Below are 26,470 nucleotides of genomic sequence, written 5' to 3'. Positions count from 1 at the left end.
AGACGGCTTAAAGACGCCTTAGGCCTAAAATAGCTGTAAAATGGGCGTCTTCATGGCGTTATGTACTATCTGGGAATATATCTAAATACAGTTCACTGAATGGACAGTAGTCACTGGGTTTATAGAAGAGAAACTGATTGTACTTCGTTTTCGGATTTCTCCGCAGCACGAACGAATGTTACTTCAGAATTGGGAATCCCCGAGCAACAGAGATATATCGAGGCTGCCGAGGAATTGGAAGCCTATCAACAGGCAATGCACCAAAAGTACGTACAGGAGCAGCCTGAACCGAGCAGCCCACCGGATTTCAAATCGCCTATCAAGGATCAGAACAGCATACGAGAAGGCGGATTTGCTCATTTTGAAGCACGTTTAGAGCCAGTCGGTGATCCCGACCTGAAAGTTGAATGGCTCAAGGATGGTCGCCCTGTAGAAGCTAGTAAGTATACAAGACTTTCAAACTTTCGTACATTAACATTATAAAGTTATAAAATTCCGAATACAGATACTCGAATTAATGAGCTTTTGCTGGTCTAAATTTCGAACCCCTTGTGTGACCAATAAAATTGATAAAATTGTCCAAAAACTGCCTTTTTTTTCTTTCGTAAATTAATTGGATAGTTCTGAATTTTCTTTATTACTACCTTCCTGGTCGAGATGCTGGGTTGAAAATTGGTGGAGGTTGTTTTGTTTTTTTTGGTAAGCTGTCTGATAGTTTCTCAAAAGTCCAATTCGGTTTAAGCACACTTTTAACCCCCTCATTCGGCTGTACCCATATGATCATTGTTACCAGTTTTTGTAAAATAGACAAGAAAGATCTATACTTGCATAAACATCCACAGTCTAATAATATCCAAGTGGCCAAATTATCTTGACAGAACTAAGCAACAGTTCCTTTAAAAAACCATTCTTTTCTTCCAGGTTCACGTATCACGACGTTCTTCAACTTCGGTTATGTAGCACTAACAATCAAATATGTGACGATCTACGATGTCGGTGTGTACACGTGCCGCGCGTACAATCGCGTAGGCGAAGCGCACACCACCGCTCAATTGAGCGTGATTAGCAAGAACGATGTTATATACGACAGTCAACACCCCACCGGACTTCAAAAGATTCAGAGCCTGGAAGATTCCAGCAGATATTCGCGACAAGTACAAGAAGAGACCCAAGTCACTCAAGCACCACGATTTCTGGGTACTCTGAAAGGCACAAATAAGATCGTTGAAGGGCAGCGTGCCCATTTCGAGGCTCGTGTCGAGCCACAAAGCGACTTAACCATGACTATCGAATGGTACCACAATGGAAAAGCAATCACAGCTGCGAACAGAATTCAAACCTACCACGATTTCGGATACGTCGCCATCGATATCCTTCAAGTTAGACCTGAAGACGCTGGTACTTACACCGTCGTCGCTAGGAACGCTCTTGGCGAGGCAAAACTGTCTGCCACCATGATCGTTGAAAGTAAGTTCTCTTGACTTTCGTGAACAACAACGATATTGTCACCTATTGACGCCCTTCCCAGTCAGCCAAACTTGCTAAACCAAATTTTTTCCAATGCCTGTTACAAAGTTATAGCGACAAGTTTGATGCAATATTTGCTATAAACAGCTGGCGCGCACATTGACAGAAAATTGGCAGCAACATGTGCAGAAAATTTACTTTTTTTTCACCCGCTAAAAACCCCCCGGTGACCCTCTCGGGCGTGAGGGTGATCTTTCATTCATCCCTCTAGATCTTTGAGGGAGGACTCTTCTCTTTTAGGACTTTTATCATTTATTGCTGACAATTTGCTCGAATCTTGTGTAAATTAAAACATCTTGTTTCGTTCTATTTCAATTATAGCACGCTCCAGTGTCGATACCAGCAGCATGAACCGCGGATCGTACGAGAAGACGCAGCGTCTCGAGGAATCGAAATTCGTGGAACCTCACTACCACATCGAAGAAATCTCGAAATCAAAGCCAATTTTCGTTCAGCCGTTGAGCGATCCTAAGCCAGTGAGCGAGGGCAAGAATATCCATCTTGAGTGCCGTTTGGAGCCAATGGGCGATCCAACGATGAGAGTCGAATGGTTCCAAAATGGCCGTCCAGTCACCGTTGGCTCTCGATTCAGAACGTACTATGACTTTGGTTTCGTCGCTCTGGATATTGTTCATTCAACTGTCCTCGACTCTGGAGAGTACACCGTAAGAGCTACCAATCATCTTGGTACCGCTCATACATCAGCCTGCGTGAGAGTAATCGGAAAGTCCGATATTGTTACGGAAACGCAGCACGAGCAATCGCTCGAGCAGATTCAGATGCTCGAAGATTCATCAAAGTAAGTAAAGAAGAAAAATTATACTTGAAAGATCATCGTGTTCTTAACTGTTTAAAATTTTATTACCCTAAAATCCATATGCACTGAATTTGATAGTTTAATTGTTACTAGAATTTAACATTAATCTAAAGAGGCTGTTCGTCGTGTTTCAAATTATACTGCAATATTAAATATTACGCAAAAATTTTGTAACTCTAGGAAGGGTGGAGGGGGTGGGGCCAAAATCGAATTTTTTTCTTGTAGGGTTTGGCAAAAGCCACGTTTTTCCGTTCAGGGGGGATGGGGCAGTGCCTAGGAGGTTTAAATTTTATATCTAATAAGTTTTTTGTCGATTGTTGCGTAAATAAATAATAAAATTTGAATTTCTACGATAGCAGAAATCTTACGTGATTAAAAATAGAGACATTGGCTTTATGTATCGAATAAAATTAAAAACGGAAGTGATTATTTCACAGGTACCGCAGAACTCAACAGGAAGATGTGACAGTAATGCAGGCACCTCAATTCACCCGAGCCCTGCACAACATCGAGACAGTAGAGCTCACCAACGTCCACCTCGAGTGTCGTCTTCAGCCTGTCGGCGACGCCACGATGAAGGTCGATTGGTTCGCCAATGGAAGGCCGGTAAAGACGGGACACAGATTCAGACCGTCTTACGAATTCGACTACGTTGCACTCGATATTCTCGGTGTGTACCCAGACGACTCTGGTGTCTACACCTGCCAAGCCAGAAATCAACTTGGCGAAGCAGTCACGTCTTGCTCCGTGAGGGTACACGCGAAGAAGGACTTACTTCTGGAAACGCATCACCCTGAAGGCTTGGAAAGAATACAATACCTGGAGGACGCTTCCAGGTACAAGAGACGCGAGGTCGTCGACGAGGTTGTGAACGTTAAGCCAAGATTCATCACAGCCCCGAAGAACCAGGAGAACCTTCGCGAGGGACAACACGCGCACTTCGAGTGCAAATTGGAACCTGTGACGGACTCGAACTTGAAGGTCGAATGGTTCAAGAACGGACGTCCTGTTACCATAGGTAAATAGAATTCCTTTATGTTTACTTAACTCTTTGGAACACAGTATGGTATGAAAAATATCCAACTGTTTTAATTAAAATGACTAAAAGTGAAAAATAATTAAAATATTACTGTTTCGTCACATTTTATAAAAATAAAATTTCTGTGCAACAAGGAATTTTTTTGTTAGAACATCATGTGCTTCAAAGGGGGTTTTATAACAACTATAATATTTGTTAAACGTATAAGATTTTCCATTTTGTAATGCATCGGTAAATACGTTTCATCAACAGGACACCGATTCCGTCCAATACACGACTTCGGCTACGTCGCTCTGGACGTGATCGATCTGATCGCCGAGGACTCCGGCACTTACACCTGTCGCGCTGTAAATCTCGTAGGCAGCGACGAGGTGTCATGCACACTGACCTGTCGATCAACAGCCCAGGTCTTAACGGACACACAGAACGAGCTCGGTCTCGAAAGGATCCACTATCTAGAGGACAGAACAAAGTATCATCGTCAGGAAGTGGTCGAGGAAACGACCACCCAGGCGCCGATCTTCACGACATCCTTGAATAATGTGGAGATCAAGGAGGGTCAAAGAGCTCACTTCGAATGCAGATTGATCCCTGTGTCCGATGTGACGATGAAAGTCGAGTGGTTCCACAACAACAAACCGGTCAAAGCTGGATCCAGATTCGTCGAGACGAACAGCTTTGGTTTCGTCGCGTTGGACATCATGTATGCGTATCCAGAGGACTCTGGAACTTACACATGCCGTGCCAAAAATATTATCGGAGAGGCGATCACTTCGGCAACTGCGGTTGTTCATTGTAAGTTGTTTCATTATTTATTTATGCTATACTAGAAGGGACTGTTCAGTAGATTGTGGATTTTATGCGGTTATTTTATTTACCTTACCGCAAGTTGGGGTAACTTTGACTTAGAAGGGAAGGCACGGAAGTGTCTACTTCTGATTTTTATGAAACTTCGTATGTCTGTTAAGCAGTCGAAAATAAGGGATACGTATTTTTTTTTTATCGGCTGAGACGCGACTTTAAGGGGTGAAACCACCCCTCGAAGTTTCGATCCGAAATTTTTTTGTTATAAACAAATTATATTTTGGACAATTTGTTAGCACCATATTATTATACATAAAAAACTGCAAACCACGTCCATTAGAAGTTTTCATGTATCTCCTCTGGTTTTCGAGATAGTATCTAATTTCGGGTCGAAATTCTTATCGAGTACATTTGATTCCTTAAGTACGTAATTCAGTATCAGTAGAAAATATAATACTGATACGAAGTGACATCACTGATAATTCGAAAATTAATCTTAGACATGAAACTAATTCAGTTTCTGTTTACACTTAAATAATATGGAAATATTCTAGTTGATTTAGGAAGATACTATGAAAATTCTTCTAAGAAAATACTCAATTTTGTTAGCATTTTAAAAACAGTAAAGTTAATGCTGATCTTTTCCCAACAGCGAAAAAATCGATCTACATGGAAACTCAGAACGAAGAGGCTCTTCAGCGTCTTCGTTATTTGGAGGATACCTCGCGTTACCAACGCAAAACCACAACAGAAGAGACCGTTACTCAAGCACCAGTATTCACAATGCCCATCAAAGACCTCAAAGTCGCCGAAAACCAGGCGGCTCATTTCGAGGCTCGTGTGATCCCTGTTGGCGATTCCAAATTGAAAGTGGAATGGCTGCGAAACGGAGTTCCAATTTCAGCCTGTGAGTGCAATTTTGAATTTTTTTATGCAACATCACATCTTTGAATCGCCAGTTTAAGTAAACAAATTTTACGACAAAAAAAAAGGAATAGATTAGAAGTTCTTAGAAATATAAAACTAATTGATAAATAATTTTGATTAATTAAAATAATTCTATAAAATATTAAATTATTGTAATATGAGCCACTTTTTCTTATACAAAATATTGTATCAAAATTGTATTACAAATAGAGAATGTATTCGAAAGCCTAGAAATTCGAGGATGGTTGATAAATAATTGAAATTAACAAAATCTACAATACACTTGATATTGTATTTATGAAAATAATTGATTATTTTTTTACAGCCAATCGCGTGACCACAATGCACGATTTCGGTTACGTCGCTCTGAACATGAAATATGTTAACCCAGAGGACTCAGGTACTTACACTTGCCGTGCAGTGAACGACCTCGGAGAGGCAGTCACATCCGCGACACTCTTCGTTCAGTGTAAGTATAAAGAGACAAAAAGTACGTAGAAAAGTGGAGCTTCAATTTTTTTGGTAGCATCGCTTTCGTAACCTACAGGCGAGCTTTCAATCTGTAGAAAACAGCTGCTTACGAGTAGATTTTTGTATTTTGTGTGCAGCAATTGTCTTCCTTCTTTTGGTGGAATGCCCGTAGAATTTTTATATGTCTATTTTTTTGGTGGATCTTTGTGTTCTTCGCAAAATTCACGAAAACAGTACTAGAATACTTGAATTTCAATTGTCATCGTAAAAGTAAGCTCCACGACAATTTTTTACAACGAATTTAACAAAACGTCGATACATGTTACGAACAAGCACCGTAACCCTAATTTTTCTCGGTACTTTACGCTATTCCATCTTTAATATACTCGGCGATGGATATTTTGATGAATAAATGTTTTCTGAATAATATGTTTTTTTTTTATGTTTAATTATGATACAATGGTACAGTGGTATATGTTGTTACCACTTCTATTCTTTTTATTACTAGAATTTTTATGAAAAATTAATTGATGGAATTGTTACCCCCACTATTATACTGTTACTAAATAATTAAATGGTAAATCAGAGGAAGTTACAAAAAGTATCAGTTCAGTGCACATGCAAATATTAATCAAATTTTTATACACAATTTATTTGTAAACAACTATTAATTTATAACTAAATTTAATATAAATGTTTTTATGAAAGAACATTTTTTAGGTCAATTAAAGGGAACTCTAATAAGCAATACTTTCTTCTTAAAAAAACTGTATAAATGAAAGTTATAGACTGCGGACTTTTATGCAAATTCAGAATTTTATGCATTGACCTTAACTATTTATTTATTATTTATTGAATGAATGAAAATTTAGTTAATCATTTATTTTCTTTATTGAAAGTATTCTGAAGTTAAAGTTAAAGAAATTAAAGACATTAAAGAAATTGAAGAAATTGAAGAAATTGAAGAAATTGAAGAAATTGAAGAAATTGAAGAAATTAAAGAAATTAAAAATATTACAGACATTAAAGACATTAAACACAGTAAAGAAATGAAAGAACGTAAAAAAATTAGAAATTAAAGAAATAAACGAAATAAACGAAATTAAAGAAATAAACGAAATAAAGAAATTATTGAAATTATTGAAATTATTGAAATTAAAGAAATTTTAGAAGAATTAAATTTTTAAGAAATTCACGTTTTTTTTTTAAATTATACGAAATAAAAGAAGTTCGCTGTGTCAAATGTTCCATCGCCATTCACATCACCACCACATACAAACTTACACACTGACAAAGACTCTTCCCCGACACAGCGAAAGCAGCGCTGCAATTCGAGTCGCAGCACGAGAGCGCGTTATCGAAGATCCAGATCCTAGAGGACACCAGCAGATACCAGCGCCGCGAGGAAGAAGAGATCGTCGTGAAGGAGAAACCCCGTTTCACGGTCCAATTGAACGGGCCCACCAGCCTAGTCGAGGGTCAAAGCGCACACTATGAGTGCCGCATCGAACCCTATCCGGACCCGACCATGAAGGTCGAATGGTTCCACAATGGTAAACCGCTCTCCACCGGTCACAGGTACCGAACCACCTGTGACTTTGGGTTCGCGGCGTTGGACGTGTTGACGGTGTACGCCGAGGACTCTGGTACTTACACCTGCCAGGCCACCAATAGACTGGGATCGGCCCAGAGTTCGATCAATCTCGACGTGAAATGTAAGTAGCACCCTGAGAAACGTGCAGCTTCCTTCCGAATACGTCTTGGAAGTTTTAGGGAGGTGTCCTGGTGGGATCTACGTAGAAGTATCTCTCGAATGATCATTTTCGAATATTTTTATCTTAAATATTTAACATTGTGAATGTTTAAGTCTTGAATTATTTTGGTTGAATACATTGTTATATTACGTGGAGAATGTGTTAATATCGTTTTATCTGTTTTTCGTTTAAAAAACCAAACTTGGTATTCATATATCCTGTACACCTTCACGTACAAAGAAATGACTCAGGTGAAATTATATTCCCCTCAACGCCATTGAACTTTTATTTGAAACATTTTTCGGTTTCGAAGATGTTCGAGGGGATCGGTTTTTAAATAATTGATACTTTTACGAGATCCCCCAAAAAATACATCACACCAGAACAGTAGGTGGATGTAATCACGCCTTCTGTGTCACCTAGAAACCCCATATCTCCGCTTTATAGTTCCCACTGCTTCGAAACACAGATCCGCTTCTGTAATGTACACTCAATAGATGGCCACTCTTCTTTTTTTGGTGTTTCACGTTGTTTATGTTGTTTCATATTATCGTAACATTAAAAATTATTCTCAACCCTTCTGTCCTCAAAGTGCATATTCGTGTCGACCAGGCAGAGCCATTTTAACTGATGTTATTTTACAGCTCGCGCTTCCATCATCCGTGAAACTCAACACGAAAGTGCCCTGAAGAAGATACAGTATCTAGAAGACGATTCACGCTACAAACGCGTGGATGAAGAAGAACTGATCATCGCAGAGAAACCGAAATTCGGACGTCCGTTGAAGAACATCGAACACCTGCCTGAAGGCAAGAGCGCCCACCTGGAGGCGACCTTGACACCTGTGAACGATCCTACCATGGTGGTCGAATGGTACAGGGATGGAAGACCTATCCCACAGGGTCACAAATTTAAGACCACTTACGATTTCGGTTACGTCGCTCTGGATATCCTCTACGCTTATCCAGAGGACTCTGGCACCTACATGTGCAAAGCAAGGAACGCTGTCGGTGAAGCAGTTACCACTTGCGTCATCAGCGTCGACTGTGAGTAATTAAAACGTCTCAAAGATACAGGAAAAATTGAACCTTAAGATAGATATTTTTATTATTTTCTACGGACTTCATGTTACAAAACTTTAAACGCTTTTTTAATACTTATGCACTGTTCGGATCAATTTGGCCCAATCTCAGACGTTAATTTTTAATTATATTCTTTATCAGAGAAACTTGTAAACTCATTTGACAATAATCACGAGATATGGAAGTATATTTTTTTAATTCGATTTTAGCTCGCATCAAGGTTAATTCAAGGAATAGTAAGGTGACTTTTTTTTATGATTTTTTTTCATATTGGTACACGCTACAAATCATAAAGTTTAGGTACGAAAGATTTTCTAAATTAATTACGAACTTCTGTCAAACTGTCGACAACTTCAGATCTCGAACGTGTTCTATAACCTTTAGATATGCCCAAATTTATAAGTTGACCAGCAATTAATTCGAAATTCGGTTTCAATATCTTCGGCGAACAAAGTAAAGACTTAACGATACTTATTTTTCTCGAACAGCAAAACAAGGTCTTTATTTGGATACCTTGGACGCTCAGCGTTTGCAAAAGATTCGCGAGTTAGAGACCGTGGAGGTAAAGCAAGAGGTTGAGAAAGAGGTTGTACACCAGAAGCCAGTCTTCCTGACACCGCTCAACAACCTGGATCACCTAAAGGAAGGCGAACACGCTCACTTAGAATGCCGCGTCGAACCTATCAACGATCCAAACTTGAAGATAGAATGGTAATCACTCAGTTTGACTCGAATTTATCGTTAAATTTCATTAATATTAATTAAATCATGGACAACATTTCTAATGTTTCCTAATTTTTTAATTAGGTTCGTAAATGGAGTCGCTGTAAGGACTGGACATCGCTTCCGCAAGACCCACGACTTCGGTTATGTGGCTCTTGACATTCTTTACACATACTCTGAAGATTCTGGCACTTACATGTGCAAAGCTACCAATTTGGCCGGCGAGGCTGTCAACACTTGCACCATCAAAGTTGGCTGTAAGTATATTCCATTCAATTTAAAACCTGAATCATTGATAATTTAGGACAGAAAAAGGTAAATAGTGTAAATACACAAAATTGTATTTTGGAAAATATTGTATATTCGGTCTACCAATGAGTGAATCACTATTCTTTTCTAAATTAACGATATGTTTGAAAAAAAAACTTGAAAAATATTCATCACAACTTTCTAACATTCTACGTTAAATTTAAACGATTAAAAACGTCTAACGATTATTTAACAGTACATTCATAAGTGCTCGAAACAAATTTTAGTCTGTATCATTTTTTATGTAAAAAGCTTTTCTTGGATAGATGAGTAGAAATTCTTTAATTTACGAAATAATATTAATATTAATGTAATTTGTAAAATAATATACTGCATAGTAAAGTAAAGTACTTTACATTGGAAGTACAAGTAAGTAGTTCCCTTGTAATAAGATCGCGAATACGACAAGTTTATATCTCTAAAAACGTTCTTCCTTTTATTTTCAAAATTAATATAAATAATTCTATTAATATGTACCTTCCTTATAATTATCAATCGTAATTTCAAATAATTTTCACTATCATAATAACTATTTAGCAACGTATAAACGTTACCCTCCACCTTCCTTCCGACCTGTGAAACTTCCGGAAAACAAGAACACATACGAACACTGTCACGAGAAAAGAATTTGTTGTCCACCATCGATGCAAAGAGAAAATTTGTCCAGTATGAAACCTAGATTCGGATCGTTCTCGTTGACAACTTGTAAATGGAACAGACAATTTACTGAACCTCGTACAATACAAGATAATTATTGCTATCCGAGGAACCTATGCAAAACAGCAACAGATCGTTGTTCAAAAGCATATCCTAAAACTGAAATCTATCTTGGAGCCAGAAGAAAATCCGAATCAAATTTCCATACTCATAAACACTGCAACGACAGAAGTGAATTAAAAAATACTTGTCAAAGTACAAAATGTCGTTATAACGGTCGTCGTGTTACATTTCGAGGTTTACAAGAAAGACCCTGTCGATTTGAAAAAATCAGAAACTGTAGAGCCAATTAATATTTCTTACAACTGAGTTAAAATGAAGCATCTGGAACAGTAATTTATACATTCCCTCGTTCATTACATAATATTATGTTAATAACAGAATTAAAAATATTTTTAATGTCAAATTTTTCTTTGCAGCTCGTCGCAGTATTCTCCTAGATACGCAGCATCCCGATGGCCTTGAAAAGATCCGCGAGCTCGAAGCTCAAGGGCGTCCAGCCCGTTTGGAAGTCGAAGAACCGCCAGTGACACCGCCACGATTTGTCACTGAACTGAGGGTAAAGATTCCCTAATTTACACTTTCTTCTTTTAACCATTCATCCCTTTCCAGCCAATAAAATAATATCCAATATTACGTTCGATTTATTATTTCACACTAATATTCACATTTCGTATATTTAAACATTTCTCAGGGCACGACCGAAGTATACGAAGGGCAGACAGCTCACTTCGAGTGCCAAGTCGAGCCTCTTCACGACGCCAACCTGAGGATCGAGTTCTTCCACAATGGCAAACCGTTACCATCGGCCTCGCGGTTCCACGTGACCTTCGACTTCGGTTACGTAGCCTTGGACATCGGCCACGCTGTCCCTGAAGATGCCGGCGAATATTCCGTGAAGGCGATCAATGCTCTTGGCCAGTGCGTCTCTTCGATCAAGCTCAGAGTTATCCCAAGGGATAACATCATTTTGGACTCCCAGCGTCCAGAGGGCATGGACAAAATCCGTGAACTCGAATCCCAACAGCCTTGGAAGCGACCGGAAGTACCGGAGCCACAGACCAGACAACGACCTGTCTTCACCCAACCGTTGCAGAATATCGACGCCATACCTGAAGGACAGACCGCTCACTTCGAGTGCAGATTGATCCCTGTTGGAGACCCCACGATGAAGGTCGAGTGGTTCAGAAACGAAATTCCAATTGAAACAAGTAAGTTCGTAATTGAAATTCGAATTTTATGTCTTTGCAAAGAGGTTTTGGAATGGTGTCTGACCATTGTACTGTATTCATACAAAATCTGTACAGTAATAGTAAGACTAGTACATAAATAAAGGAGATTTAAAAAAAAAAATATACAGTATAATAGAGTAGAGACGTGTAGTACAATTGTAATCAATTCATAATCAGGTATTAAGGAAATAAATCACGTCCATCTATAAAACTGATGAAATTTAATACTATCGTAGTGTTTTAATGATCGATTTTGAAGTTTAAATTACTGACTCTATTCAAGAAAGAGACACTAGGTGATCAAGCATTTAGGCTCTCAATACTCGCCTCTAAAAAATCAACGCATTGCCGAATATTGAAGATTCACGTAATTTTTTCGTCATTCAGGCTCAAGAATAACTAAAGTCCACGATTTCGGATACGTGTCATTGGCTATTACCCACATACGTGAAGAAGATGAGGGTGTCTACATGTGCCGGGCAACGAACGCACTCGGCGAAGCAGTTACAACGGCTTCGATGAGGATCAAGAGTAAGTATCGTATTTCGCAATATTTTTTAGAAAAAAATTAGTATTTTCTAATGTCAATAATTGATCGTGTGCAGGTAAGGCCAGTATACAATTGGAGACCCAGCACCCTGAAGCGCAGCGTAAGATCGCCCAACTCGAGGCTGACAAACCAGGTCGACCTGATGAACCGGAGAAGATGTTCGACAAACCCATTTTCACTCAATTATTGACCGGGCCCACGGAACTCTGGGAAGGTCAGATGGCTAGATACGAGTGCAGAGTGGTCCCTGTTGGCGATGCCAGTTTAAGATTCGAGTGGTACATAAACGGAGTCGAGCTGAAAATGGGTAAGGATTCAGGGTCACACAGAGAAACGAGGGATACAGACTATTTAATTTTCATTTATCCGTTATTTTATATATCACGATTCTCGCCACAGGTTCCCGTTTCCACGTGAGTCACGACTTCGGATACGTGACCTTGGACATCCTGAAGGTCATAACGGAAGATTCCGGTGTGTACACGTGTAAAGCGATCAACAAAGCCGGCGAAGCTGTGTCCTCGATTTCGTTGAAGGTAAAAGCACGTTCGGCAATCGATGCCGACAGTCTGCAACCTGACGCCTGGCAGAAGATCCAACTGAAGGAAGCCGAGATGAACAAAGTACCTGAAATGTTCGTCGACACGACACCGCAACAAGCTCCGGTATTCACGAAGCATCTGGAAAGCTACGACAAGCTGGTAGAAGGACAACACGTCTACCTCGAGGCTCAGGTTGAACCAAGAGCCGATCCGAATCTTCGCGTAGAATGGTTCAAGAACGGAATATCTCTTCAAACTGGTACCAGACTTCGTAGTACCTTCGACTTCGGTTTGGTGACTCTATCTATCAATGGACTGAGATCAGATGATTCGGCCATTTACACGTGCAAGGCCACCAATCTCCACGGAGAGGCTTAAAAATCGATGCCCTCGAACAACCGCACGTTTCTTCCGCGGAGCAACCAGAACCGACTTACGAAGAACCAGTCTTCATCACTCATCTGAACAACGTGGAATGCGTCGAAGGCGACAACGTGCACTTCGAGTGCAACGTGGAACCATCGAAAGACCCAACGATGAGGATCGAGTGGTTCATCAATGGAAAGCCCCTACCAACGGGAGCCAGGTTCAAATCAACCTACGATTTCGGTTACGTTGCTCTGGACATCAACCACGCTTACGAGGAGGACTCTGGAGTAGTCATCGTGAAAGCTACAAACTCGAAGGGTTCTGCACAGACATCCGGCACCCTGAAGTGTATTAGCAAACAGAACATCTATTTGCAGACCCAGCATCCTCAAGGAGAAGCTGGCCTGGAGAAAGTCAAGGAAGCGGAAGATGCTTACTTGTCCAAGTACAGGAGACCGGAGGACGGACCTGAACACGAGTATCCTAAACCAATCTGGACGGTCCCTCTACAACCAGAGTTCAAATTGGGCGAGTCTGAACCTCTTCATCTGGAAGGCCAGGTGGAACCAAAGGAGGATCCAAATCTGAAGATCGAATGGTACTTCAATGGCAAAGCCTTGGAGCATGGGGCTCGTTTCAAGATGACCAGCGATTTCGGCTTCGTCACCTTGGACCTGACGGACGTCTACGATCGTGATTCTGGAATTTACACCTGTAAAGCGTACAACAAGGCTGGCGAGGCGTTCACTTCGACAACTGTCTACTGTTCGACCAAAGAGAACGTCATCGAGAGGTCGCAGCATCCTAAGGGCAAAGAGGGTCTGGAGGCCATCCAGGACCTCGAAGAATCCCTGAAGAAACAGGAAGGTGGACCACCCGAGAGCGAGGAAGGACATCCACCTGTCTTCACGTCTCAATTCGAAAATCTGACGAATCTCTCCGAGGGTGAAATAGCCCACTTCGAAGCTTCCTTGACTCCAACTGGCGACCAGACTATGGTCGTCGAATGGTTCTACAATGGAAAATCATTGGAAGCCAGTCATCGAACGAGAACCGTCTATGCTTTCGGTATGGTCGTCCTCGAAGTTCTTGGAACGAAGATCGAAGACTCTGGCACTTACTCCTGCAGAGCTACTAACAAATGGGGCCGTGCTGAAATCAGCGTGCAACTGGAATGCGTCGACAAGTCTAAGGGACAGAAACCTAAGTTCACCACTCAGATTCAATCTCTCGAGGGTCTCAAGGACGGCCAATCGGCGCACTTCGAGTGTACCCTTATTCCTGTTGGAGATCCTCATATGAAGGTAGAATGGTTCCACAATGGACAGCCGTTGAGACACTCTTCCCGATTCAAAATGGTGTCAGACTTTGGCTTCGTGGTAATGGACATCGCCGGGGTGATGGCACACGATGACTCACTTCAACCGGATTCCCTTGCCAGAATCCGCGAACTAGAAAGCTTTGGCGGCGAACAACCCGCCACTCCAACCACACCTGTCGCTGAACCACCGAAGTTCATTACCCAAATTTCTGACATCACGAAACTGGTCGAGGGACAGTCTGCTCACTTCGAGGCCAGGCTTACTCCCGTGGCTGACCCAGACTTGAAGGTCGAATGGTATTACAATGGCAAGAAACTTCCTCATGGACATCGGTACAGGACCTTCCACGATTTTGGTATAGTGATCCTGGATCTCCTCTATTGCTACGAAGAGAACTCTGGAGTCTACGAATGCAGGGCTTTTAATAAATACGGTGAAGACAGTACCAAGGCTACGTTGAAGTGCTTCTCGAAAGCTAGTCTGATTTTGGAGTCACAGCTTCCTAAAGGAATGGAGGGCGGTTTGGAGAAGATTCAGACTTTGGAAGATTCGATGATTCGAACGAAAGACGAGAAGGTCGTCGAAGAGCGTGGAAAGGCTCCGATGTTCACTGTACCGCTAAGTAACATCGATGGCCTTCGTGAAGGCGAAAGCGCGCACTTTGAAGCTAGACTTACACCTACTGACGATCCAAAACTAAAGGTAATACCGTGTTGCTTGTTAACTGTTGTGATTCTTTACTATGTTCTTAGAAAATTAAATTCTGATACTTGCCTTCTATTTATCAAAGACTTCGATACTTCAAGGTTTTGATTAATTCGACTTAAAATTCACTACTAACATTTACAATCTGAATTACAAAGTTAGTCGTAGAAACGTATCTTTTTTTATTCTAACAATTCAACAGTGTGATGAGCTAATAGAGCTTCATGATTTATCGTGAATTATCATTCATCGCAAAAAAGTAAGTTTGGTAAAAAATATTTCCCAATATACTATTCCTAACCTATCCTAACTTCAAGTTAATCTCCAGCAACAAATAAAAATTTAACAATCATCATTCACAAAGATGATACGATTCCACTTGCTTGCAGGTCGAATGGTTCTGGAATGGGAAACCATTGCGTACCGGCTCTCGTTTCCGCACCTTCTGTGACTTCGGATTCGTGATCCTCGAGATCTCGCCGATCTATCCAGAGGACTCTGGGGAGTACAGTTGCCGAGCGTCGAACGAGTACGGCGAGGCGGTGACCACTTGCTCGATGAAATGCACAGGCAAGCGCAGTATAATCCTGGAATCCCAATTGCCAAAGGGAATGGAGAGCACGATCGATAAGATCGCCGAGCTAGAAGGTCTTGGAAACGAGCCTAGCGCAGCTACCCCTGAAGACGACACGGGCAAACCACCAGAGTTCATCACTACACCGTCTGATCTGACACTGGCGGAGAACTCTCTGGCGCACTTCGAGTGCAGACTGACACCCATCAACGACTCCAGCATGAGGGTAGAGTGGTTCCATAATGGAAAGCCTCTTCTGGCCGGCAGTAGGATCAAGACGATCCACGACTTTGGTTTCGTAATCCTGGAGGTCGCCAACTGCTACCAACGCGACTCAGGACTATATACTTGCAAAGCAACGAACCGTCACGGTGAGGCCACTGTTTCCTGCAAGCTGCAGGTCCGTGGCCGCCAAGGAATCATCCTGGAACCCCAATTGCCTTCTAACTTTAAGACCGGAACAGAGAGTATTCAGAAGCTGGAGGAGGCTCTGTACAAGAGGGACGAAATACTGACCGAAGAAGAGACACCTAATCCTCCTAGATTCACCGTTGAACTGAAGGATATTGAAGTGGAAGAAGGAGCTGCCAGCCACTTTGACTGCAGAGTCGAACCAGTCGGCGATTCCACGATGCGCATCGACTGGTTCCATAATGGACGATCGTTCGCCACGGGATCCAGAGTACACCAGATCAATGATTTTGGATTTATATCTTTGGACATGTCGTACACCTATGCCAGGGACAGCGGCGAGTATGTTTGTAGGGCGACCAATAAATGGGGCTCTGCTACTACTAAGGCTACCATCACTTGCAAATGTAAGTACTCGTTAAAAAAGTTTAAAATATTAGAGATTTCTGGGACCATTGAGACTGAGGGCGTTAGACTCTTTTATAAGTGGAGCTTAATTGGAAAAAATTAATCTAATGTTACGTTACTGTGACTATGACATAGAAAACTGTAATTAGTGACAAGTGATTTTTTAATTATTTACCATAGAATACGAATTTTTACAATTAGAACGATTAATTCATCACAAGAATTGCACTTCTGTATATGTTAATGTTCAGTGACAATACTTTTGTCTATACGCCATTGTTTGGAGAACTATTGATTTAGAAATAAACATAATCGACAACGTTATTGGTATTATAGACCATTAAATCAAAATTAGAATCCAAAAATTTTATTTATAATTATTATCACCTTAACTTTAGTGCCTTTTAAACACTTATGGAATAGAAACCATAACTTTTGACAGATCTAGTATAGAAGAACACTAGAATACTTGCGTAAGTGGGAATTTCTGAAATCCCAAACTCCCACACAATGTAAATGTCACAATAGCAGTGATTTTGATCTTGAAAAATTATTATTTTATTCCTGAAAAAATGTCTTTATTCCTAAAATGTTATTTTGTTCCTAAAAAATTATTTTATTCTTCAAAAACTATTTCAAATCTTGTATTTTTCAATAAATAATTCAAACAAATATTTCCAACACTTCAGCCAAGAAAACGATAGACTTCGAATCTCAGCTACCGTCCGGCATGAGCGGTGAGAAACTGAAAGAACTGGAACGTGGACCTGTCAGTGAGCCACCCCCCGAAGATGCGGTACCACGTCAACCACCGAAATTCATCACGCAGATTCAATCAGCGACCGTCGACGAATCCGAACCGGTCAGGTTCGAGTGTCGTGTGGAGCCGAAGGACGATCCAAACCTGCGTATCGAGTGGTACCGAAACGGAAAAATGATCCCAGCTGGACACAGATATAGAACCACGTACGACATGGGATTCGTGGCAATGGACATCCTCTATGTCTACCCTGAAGACTCGGGAGAATACGTCTGCAAGGCCATCAATGACTTGGGAGAGGACACTACCAAGGCATCAGTTTCATGCAAACGTAAATTATAGACTTTTTAAATATTAATTATGTGCAAAATAACTGTACAAGGTGTATCAAAAAGATTGGGCAAATCTTTGGGTATGAGCTCTATCTGTAATAACAAGAAACAGGATTTATATAAATATATGTACAGAAACGAGTACCGAGGACAGAAAGATCAATTGAAAGTAGATGTTCGAAGTGTCCTGTATGAGATTCAGTGTGTATATTGTTTATATTATATTATGATGACAGTATCCCTATAAATCAAAATCCAATAAATTCAAAGCGGATTAACGGGCCCACCTGTTAAAAATAATTATTTGTTACACAGGCAACTTGTACCGAAATTTCTGACCAAACTTTCTTTCTGCCAACTGCAGTAGTATTATAACTATTTAAACTGAACAATAGTTACGAAAATCAATTAATTGCAAAGTCTTGAAAAACGAAAACAGATATTTTACGACTCAAGGTAATAATTTTCATTTATTCTTCAAATTATTTTACAGGCTTGCCCAGTATCATCCTCCAGAACCAAGTGCCAAAAGGTATGAAGAAGTCGGAAGCGCTGATGCAAATGGAAGCGACCATCAAGAAATACACGTCCGAGGTCCATTTGACCGAGGACGACCTCTACGACGCGGACAAGAAACAACCACCTCGTTTCGTCACCCAGATCCAGGATCAGACCGAGCTCGTCGAGATGAACAACACGAAGTTCGAGTGTCAATTGGCCCCAGTCGGTGATCCGAACATGAAGGTCGAATGGTTCTTCAACGGCAAACCCCTGCCCCACAAGAACCGTTTCACGCCCATCTACGATTTCGGTTACGTCGCGATGAACTTTGGATGGGTGTACCCCGAAGACAGCGGGGAGTATCTTTGCAGGGCGACGAACCTTTATGGTATGGACGAGACACGAGCAGTGATTCGTACAGCTGGAAAACCAGGAATCATTTACGAGTCACAGCTGCCTAAGGGTATGAAGAGTATCGAGAAGATCAGGGAGATGGAAGCTGCATGGCAAATGTAAGAATTTAAATTATAAATTTTTGTTATGCCTTGATCGTGATGTACCGGAACAATTAGGGGATTGATATCTGGAGGGGGATCTATTGCGCCAGTATTTCTAAGGTATTTTCTCATGCACATTGGATGTCTATTTATTACAGAGTACCTGAGGAAGAAGGTGAAGAGGAGAAGGTACGAGCACCACCAACCTTCGTCAGTAAACCGGAACCCGTTACCGTCGAGGAAGGCGATTGTTCTAGATTCTGCTGCCGAGTCACTGGTCATCCCAGACCACGCGTTATGTGGATTATCAATGGACATACTGTAGTTAACGTAAGTTTCAGTTATTATTGTTATTATTAATGTCCGATACTTACGAAATAATTTATAAGATTTTAGATTGTTTTGTACAGCAAGTATACCGTAAATGTATAAACCACGTAATTTAATTACTAGACAGTGGATGTTTATGCAAATATAAGACTTTATGGATAATTTTTTCGAAACTTGAATGCAAAGAAAAATTTATCTATTATATTTATTATTTTATTTTCTGAAACTTTTCGCTATATTGAATTTTCGGTGATCGGATATTTCATAAATAAATCAGCAGTCTATTAATTACATACACAGTTTCATAACGCAGACGTTTTTCTTTTATACTTTTACACGAACAAAGTGTTTCTGGTTTACTCAGGGATCACGTTACAAGCTCACCTACGACGGCATGTATCACTTGGACATCCCGAAAACGCGTCAGTACGACCATGGAAAAGTCGAGGTAATCGCTAGGAGCTCGGTCGGTGAATCCCGCACCGAGACAACGCTGACAGTGAAACCACGAAGCGACGATTATCGCGGTGTATTGAAGAACTCACCAAGACGTAAGTGTATCCAGAAACAGGGACTCCCTTACAGAAACGTGTCGTTGCATTCTTTGTGTTCCACAATCATGGAAAACATTTCATATAAAAATATCCTCTAAATTGTTCAAACTTCTACACCTGAGTAGAACCAAAAACACTGAATATAAAAAATTCCATAATAATCAGCGTCGAGCGACGTGAAATTAGCGTTTTCTTATCCACAAAGAATGCAAGCACATACAGAGAACAAATAAAAATCCGCCAATATCGAACAACGGCACAATAATACCACACGAGAGAAAGAAAATCGAGAAGGAATGATAAACCTGGTTGTTTGATTTCAAGTGCGATCGTCCAGGTAAATGACTACGATCGCCACAACCGGTAACACAGTACATAAAATATCGATACGACACATACATTCTATTCGAGTACAGAAAACACTCGAGACCATTATTCGAACACCAACCGATTCCCCTGTCCTCCTCCTTCTCCAATATTACGAAGGAATTCGAAAGATAGACCTCATCCCCGAGCACCTCGACCGGCTTCTTCTTCTTCTTCGGGGTTACGGGAATTCGACGGGCATATTCGAGCAAAATGTGACAGGTATCGGCTACTTGGTTTCGCAAACCGGCATTCAGGTATGGAACAAAACCATCGAGAAAGCACACACACGTTCTTAGACTGTCTGTTTCATCATTGTTTTTTTTTTGTCGTTTTTGTTTTCCGAATGTGACTCGACCGGCACGAAGACAAATATTTTCGACGTCGAATCAACAAAATTACCTAAAAAAAAAACATGTAACGAAAATCGTCGATAAAATATTTACCTCCGTGCCGTTCGATCCTTTTTGCACTGGAGAAAACGGGGTTTGTTGCTCGTTGATACATTATTCTTAATATTTTTTTCTCTCTTTCAGAAACAATTTCATTCCGTTTGCTTTTCAGTCGCACATCAAAATTTTATTTAATGTATTCTTTCTTCATCCTTTCATCGATCGCGTTGATTCAGCGACATTGGTAAAAAAAAAAAAAGAAACCAGCGGGGTTAATTGACGTGATAATTGACATCGATCTGATCCGTTCGCCGTAATTAGCAGAGTCCGTATTTCTCAGAGTGCTGTCTATGTCGTGTTAGTATCACCGTCAAAACACACCTAATCCTGCGTCGGTGCGACGAATTTTTGTTATTTTACAGAATTTATGTTCCTCGTTGACCCACCGTCTTCCCTTCGTGTAACAGAGACCCGGTTTCGTGGGATATTAATCATGTACCCCATTTTCTTTCTTCTTACAAATTAAATTCTTAATTATGAACAATACTGGATCTCTGAACACGCGATCGTGAACCCTTGAAATGTTGGAAACTACGTTCTCTATAATTGGCGTGGTACTTTAGAATTGTTACTGTTGGAATGATTTTAAGAAATTAATGAAATCGTGTTAACCACGTGCTCTAACTTCAACCGTCCGGATGCCCATCTCCGTCTCCGTAGTATGGTTTCCGGGCACCCAATACCCCACGCGCTGGAGACGTCGATATGTGTTGCATCGCCAATGAAGTACTGTGTCGTATTTTCCTTGTGGTACTAGAGAAATTTCTTGTCGTGAGAGTGTACCGTTCCAGTGACGTCGATGCCATATTAATATTCTAAAATCAAGTATTTCTTAAATCATATTAATATCTAAATAAGTTGGACCCAATGAAAGTTTTGTATTTTATTATATTTCACACAGCCCTATTAAATGCATAAAATCCGAAGTCTAGATATGAACTTTACTGTATTTCTACATACCGGTTACCCAACAAACATAAGAAAATTCCATTTTCTTAAAAAATAGTCTTCTCCAAAAAAGGACTAATTTTTTCCTACTTGCGATTAAATACAGAAAGAAATCACACCATCTGCTTTCGATTGCTGCAACGTCAATTATAATCAGTCGATTAAAAAAAAAAAATGGTAACTAGCATCTAGCATCGTGGAACGTTACATTTTCACCGTGGATTGAACGTTTGCGAACCGAAGCGGTTCATATTCGTCTGGCATGCGTTGTCGTTCGCGCGGGAACGTAAGAACGGAACGGTCTAACGTGGATTTTCCCCAGCGTGGTATGATTACGGGCTGACCCAATACCAAACGGAGCGACAGAACACCGAGCTCGAGAAAGTGTTCGACGAGAGACACCACAACGTCTCCCAGGGTATCGAGATCGCTACCGAACACCTTGGGCAGAAGATCATCAAGGAACCGGAAACCGACTGGCAGAGGTCCGTCAAGAGCAAGAAGAACGAGGACTACTACAGCAAGCTGATGAACCTCGAAGAGGAACAGGTGCTGAAGGAGAGCCGACTGAGGGAGACCAGCCACCAATTCGCCATTCCTGGTGAGAAGGTGGTGGCGAATTCTATGGCGAAGGGAATGGCCCAGAAATACGAGGAAACTTTGTGAGTATTTTATTTTATCACATCATTGTTACTTTCCTTTTTTTTCATCGCCAGATTTTTCGATTTCCGGGCGATTACTTTGTTCAATTAAATTACCCAGATCATTGTCGATTCTTTTTCTAATAATAATGTTCACGAAGTGATATACGCTGATTTTTCTTTTTACGTTCGTAACTACAGTGTTCAAAATTGAATAACATCAGAACCAAACGACTTAACTGGCTTGTTACGTTCCAGAGACGACAAGAAGGAAGAGATCACTCAAGAGACGGTGCAAACTGCCCCGAAGTACGTGAAGAAACAACACACCACGGAAGTGGATATCGACGTGGAACGGGCAAAGGCATCGGGAAAGTATCCTCCTGGTCCATCGGAGTCCACGGTGCACGGTCGCGAGGTCCACGTGGCCAAGCAGAAGCAGACCCAAAAAGAGATCAAGGGCGATCTAGAGATCACCAGAAAGATAACGGCCACGGAAACCACCGAGATGGAGCACAAGGCGAAGACTCAAGAGCGTGTTGTCCAAGGTCAGGTGAAGCCGGCTAAACCACCTGTCTTCACGAAGAAGATACAACCTTGCAGAGCGTTCGAGCAAGAACAAGCACGATTCGAGGTCGAATTCGACGGCGATCCATTGCCGACCATCAAATGGTACCGCGAAGATTTCCCGATCCAGAACTCGCCTGACCTTCAGATCTACACGTTCAGCACGAAATCCGTGTTGATCGTTCGGCAAGTGTTCATGGAGGATTCGGGTGTTTTCTCCGTGATCGCTGAGAATCGGGGAGGCAAAGCGAAATGCAGCGCGAACTTAGTTGTCGAAGAGCGCAGAAGGCAACCTGGCAGAGGTGGAGTGGTACCACCCAGCTTCCTATCGACCATTCAGAGCACATCGGTGACCACTGGACAACTGGCTAGATTTGACGCTAAAGTGACTGGAACCAAGCCTCTGGACGTTTATTGGTTAAAGGTGACGTTTATTTTCTTGTCCATTACAAGGGAAGGCACGAAAGTGTCTCCCCACGATTTTTATGAAACTTCGTATGTATGTTAAGCAGTCAAAAATAAGGGACACGTATTTCTTTTGATCGGCGGAGACCCGACTTTAAAGGGTGAAACCACTCCTTCATAGATACTCTTAGATTCTCAATTTGATCAGAGACCGTACTAATCACAAGTATTTATACATTTTTCTTTACTTATTCATTTACAACAGCGGGTCCCAACTTGGAGTACCTGCTTGGTGCTTTAAGAGTTTTAAAAAATTAAAATAACAGCAACTATATAAATTACAACAATGTTTCTAATATTAGGAGAGAAATTTCACAATAATCTGCAATTTTTAATGAAATTAATTATTATTTTGATGTTTTTGTATGGTTACAGAACGGCAAGAAAGTGACAGCAGACATTCGTTACAAGACGCTCGAAGAGGACAATACATTCACCTTGTTGATCCTAGAAACGGTGCCGGAGGACTCTGGGAAATACGAGTGCGTCGCGATAAACAGCGCCGGAGAGGCTCGTTGTGACGGCGAGTGCACAATACGAGGACCTCAGTCACCCACGAAAACGGCGAAGCCGACGACACCAGGCGTCGAGAAAGCGCCCGCGGTTCTCGAGCCGTTGAAAGATCAAACGATTAGAGAGGGAACTTCCGTCGCTTTCGCTTGCAGAATCTCTGGAAAGCCGGTGCCAACGGTGCAATGGAAAAAGGGCGACAAGGTACGAAGAAAATAAAAATTAAACAGAATTTTTTTCAACTTTTTTACCTTTTCTTCGCCGACGCGTATAAATATTGTTTATTTAAGTTCCTGATGATGAAGTTAGTAGAATTAATGCGATTTTGAATAATGTACAATTTTTTGTGAATTTATTCATTGTTACAGGTAATCAAGCCGTCCAAGTACTTCCAAATGCAGAAGGAAGGTGAGCTCTGTACCTTGAGGATCTCCGAGGCCTTCCCTGAAGACGAGGGTGTTTACAAGTGCATCGCCAAAAACCCAGCTGGCGATGTTACCACATCAGCTAATCTCAGAGTTCTTGGTAAGAATTACTGTGAATTAATTAATCCACAGGTTGAGTTTAGAAGGGTGTGAAACTATTTACAAGCATACAACTAAACTTGCAATAAATGCATTTGAAACAGATTTAAATATTTTTCGTTTAGTTTCAATTTTTCGAAAGCATTAGCAAAACAAATATATGACACCCTTTACATTCACTAACTGTCTCAAATTTACATCGAATAACCAAAATTCGAATATTTTCAACTAGCTCCCGACGCAGCTGATGCCCAACCGAAACTCACGCCACTGAAGGATCAAATAGTTCTGGAAGGACAACCGGCTCAGTTCAAGACTCAAGTTACTCCAGCGAAACCAAAGCCAACGATCCAATGGTATCGCGAAGGTGCCCTGATCCCGCAATCACCTGACTTCCAGGTGAGTTAAACTTGACCTTTCTACTGCAGAAAGGAAAAATCATTTGATCTGATGACCAGGTACTATTTTCCAAGTGTGGATAAAATTTATTTGACGTACAAGTTACTTGTCGATTTCCTTTTTCTGTAAAAAATACCGACGAAACGTACGAATAAGCACAAAGTCCATTTTCATTAAGCTCAATCAAACTTGTAAAAAAATTACACTACTTTGACTGGCAAATTTTATAGTATCTACTCAATTAAATAGACTTTGTTCTATCAAGTGATTATTCCTTCAAATCGCTGGAACATTCTGTATCAAGAAGGAATTTTCAAAACTAAATCGATCTAGAAGCAGATTTAAGTGCCTTTTTTAGCTAAAAGAATCGAAGTTGTATATAACTGGTAGAATTAAATTAATTGAAAAATAGATATAGATTGTAACTCCTTCTCCCACATCGTTATAAATCATCAATGGCTATTTCAGACCCTGTAAACCGCATACGTAACACTGTCAACTCTTATTGTACTTGGCTAGATTTTTTTGGCATAGCATAGCTTCAGAAATTCGGCTCATAAAATTTTGTAAAATATATGCGTTTTATATTACTATTTCAGCATTGATACCATTGTACACTAATGGGGACTTATCCTCATTTATCCGTATCATTCGTATTAATAAAGATGATATTAAATAATAAATAACAAATAATTCTGCTGTTGAGGACCTTAGGAACTTTCCATCCAGCCAATTATTTTGAGTCGAATTCCTTCTGGTATTGATTTAATTAATAGAGAATTATATATCGAACAAGTTATTCATTATTGAAAAAAATTCTTGAATTCCAGATGATACACGAGGGCAACAACGCTGTCCTCCTGATAGCAACAACCTACGAAGAGGACACTGGCACCTTCACCTGTCGGGCCACCACCTCGGCCGGCACTGTAGAAACCTCCGCCAAACTCATCGTCAAAAGTAAGAATTGAATAAAAGATACAAGTTCAATTGCTAACCCGAAGCGCGATTGAATCGACGGGATAAGCCTCTAGGGACTGGCGGAGAAACGTGTACACGCTTGAGACAATTTTTCATAGAACAAGGAAAAAACAATAAAGAAATTCTACCCCAAAATAGAAAACAACTCGAACACTTAAGTAAAAAAATAACTGCCTTTCAAAATTCAGTATTCCATGATATTATATCAAAGGAAATATTAAACGTATAATTTAAAATAGAAACAAAGCAATTGAAAGAAAGAATTTAATAAGCAATTGTCTCGATCTTACGCATTTCTCCGTCGACCGTGCTCCATCGAGGACGCCCGTCCGTACCTTCACTTTTTTTCCGCTTTCTTTGTTGTTTTCTCTAAAAAAAAAAAGAAACCCCTAACCAAGCGAGACCCGTTACCATTTTTCTACCCTGTATCCCGTTGAACCTCCCCCCACCCACCCCCGTAATACAAAGTCTCGATCGAGCCCGGGGAGTTTGTACTAACTCGTCGTATTTTCAAAGTAGACGAGCGAGTGAAACGAGACGTAGAGTGACCTCTCTGTAGAGGAAAAGAGTATATAACAAGATCACGTAGGGAATTAAGAGAGCGTGAACAGAACAATTGTCGCGAAAGGTGGTGCTGAAACACATAGACGAAAAATAAAAAAACGGTCGAGAGAGAGAGAGAGAGAGAGAGAGAGAGAGAGAGAGAGAGAACGTACATATCGCGGACACAACGAGAAACGAAACGAATCGAAGCGTTTGCTCGTAATTTTTCCCTCGAATTTCCGATCGGGAAAGACAAACGTGTGGACGAGCATAGATTTTTCCATCGAACAGCGAGCGAGACGCGTCTCCGCGGCGTCTTCCCACGTCGAAATTCGGAATTCGAGGTTCGAGTTATCGAAGGTGGTGCTTCGAGTCGACGAGACATGTTTTTTTTTTTTTATAACGATTTTTTTACGATCCCTCTGGTTCCGTGTTGTATATATGTGTCCGATCGACCGTAAGAGGAATTCGATCGAGATCGACGGAGACCGTTCCGTCTCACCGTGAGAGTAAGAAAGAGAGAGAAAATCGCGAAAGGGATAGGGGAGAAAAAAGCGGCGAGGGATGGAAACGATGTTATATAAGTGTATACAATTACCCTGACGCCGCATTACATAACACCGGCTAATTAAATATACAAATTAGCCGGCGAACAAAATTTATAGTTACACACACGTGAACACACGCAAGAATCCTTCTTAACGTTCTACTAATCGATTATTTATTATTGTACAATGGAAAGGCAAATAAAAACGATTGTTTTAAGTACGTACAAAGCCTGGTTTGTTGCCGATTCGATGGTCTAACACGACACATT

At 40.9% G+C, this 26,470-nt stretch overlaps 1 protein-coding gene across 1 annotated transcript in view; it reads left to right on the top strand.

Moving 5' to 3' along the window:
- LOC107190149 (titin-like) overlaps nucleotides 1-26,212 on the top strand; it is a 42,723-nt gene extending 16,511 nt beyond the window's left edge. The window contains exons 13-40 of the mRNA XM_015578902.1: nucleotides 167-439; nucleotides 922-1,467; nucleotides 1,849-2,326; nucleotides 2,782-3,362; nucleotides 3,636-4,178; nucleotides 4,840-5,094; nucleotides 5,440-5,583; nucleotides 6,899-7,300; nucleotides 7,984-8,385; nucleotides 8,910-9,132; nucleotides 9,229-9,401; nucleotides 10,590-10,729; nucleotides 10,865-11,381; nucleotides 11,790-11,933; nucleotides 12,008-12,259; nucleotides 12,352-12,866; nucleotides 12,899-14,887; nucleotides 15,280-16,282; nucleotides 16,973-17,374; nucleotides 17,869-18,388; nucleotides 18,532-18,703; nucleotides 19,068-19,254; nucleotides 21,346-21,685; nucleotides 21,923-22,655; nucleotides 23,072-23,410; nucleotides 23,575-23,731; nucleotides 23,963-24,129; nucleotides 24,960-26,212. Of these exons, the coding sequence (XP_015434388.1) occupies nucleotides 167-439; nucleotides 922-1,467; nucleotides 1,849-2,326; nucleotides 2,782-3,362; nucleotides 3,636-4,178; nucleotides 4,840-5,094; nucleotides 5,440-5,583; nucleotides 6,899-7,300; nucleotides 7,984-8,385; nucleotides 8,910-9,132; nucleotides 9,229-9,401; nucleotides 10,590-10,729; nucleotides 10,865-11,381; nucleotides 11,790-11,933; nucleotides 12,008-12,259; nucleotides 12,352-12,866; nucleotides 12,899-14,887; nucleotides 15,280-16,282; nucleotides 16,973-17,374; nucleotides 17,869-18,388; nucleotides 18,532-18,703; nucleotides 19,068-19,254; nucleotides 21,346-21,685; nucleotides 21,923-22,655; nucleotides 23,072-23,410; nucleotides 23,575-23,731; nucleotides 23,963-24,129; nucleotides 24,960-25,100 (11,738 nt within the window). The 3' untranslated portion in view covers nucleotides 25,101-26,212. The remainder of the gene's footprint in view (nucleotides 1-166; nucleotides 440-921; nucleotides 1,468-1,848; nucleotides 2,327-2,781; nucleotides 3,363-3,635; nucleotides 4,179-4,839; nucleotides 5,095-5,439; nucleotides 5,584-6,898; nucleotides 7,301-7,983; nucleotides 8,386-8,909; nucleotides 9,133-9,228; nucleotides 9,402-10,589; nucleotides 10,730-10,864; nucleotides 11,382-11,789; nucleotides 11,934-12,007; nucleotides 12,260-12,351; nucleotides 12,867-12,898; nucleotides 14,888-15,279; nucleotides 16,283-16,972; nucleotides 17,375-17,868; nucleotides 18,389-18,531; nucleotides 18,704-19,067; nucleotides 19,255-21,345; nucleotides 21,686-21,922; nucleotides 22,656-23,071; nucleotides 23,411-23,574; nucleotides 23,732-23,962; nucleotides 24,130-24,959) is intronic.
- The last annotated feature ends 258 nt before the right edge of the window (nucleotides 26,213-26,470 follow it).

Source organism: Dufourea novaeangliae, unplaced genomic scaffold (genome assembly GCF_001272555.1).
Source record: "Dufourea novaeangliae isolate 0120121106 unplaced genomic scaffold, ASM127255v1 scaffold168, whole genome shotgun sequence".
Classification (NCBI taxonomy): Eukaryota; Metazoa; Arthropoda; class Insecta; order Hymenoptera; family Halictidae; genus Dufourea; species Dufourea novaeangliae.
Note: the sequence above shows the minus strand (reverse complement) of the source record. Positions and strands in the feature narration are given on the sequence as shown.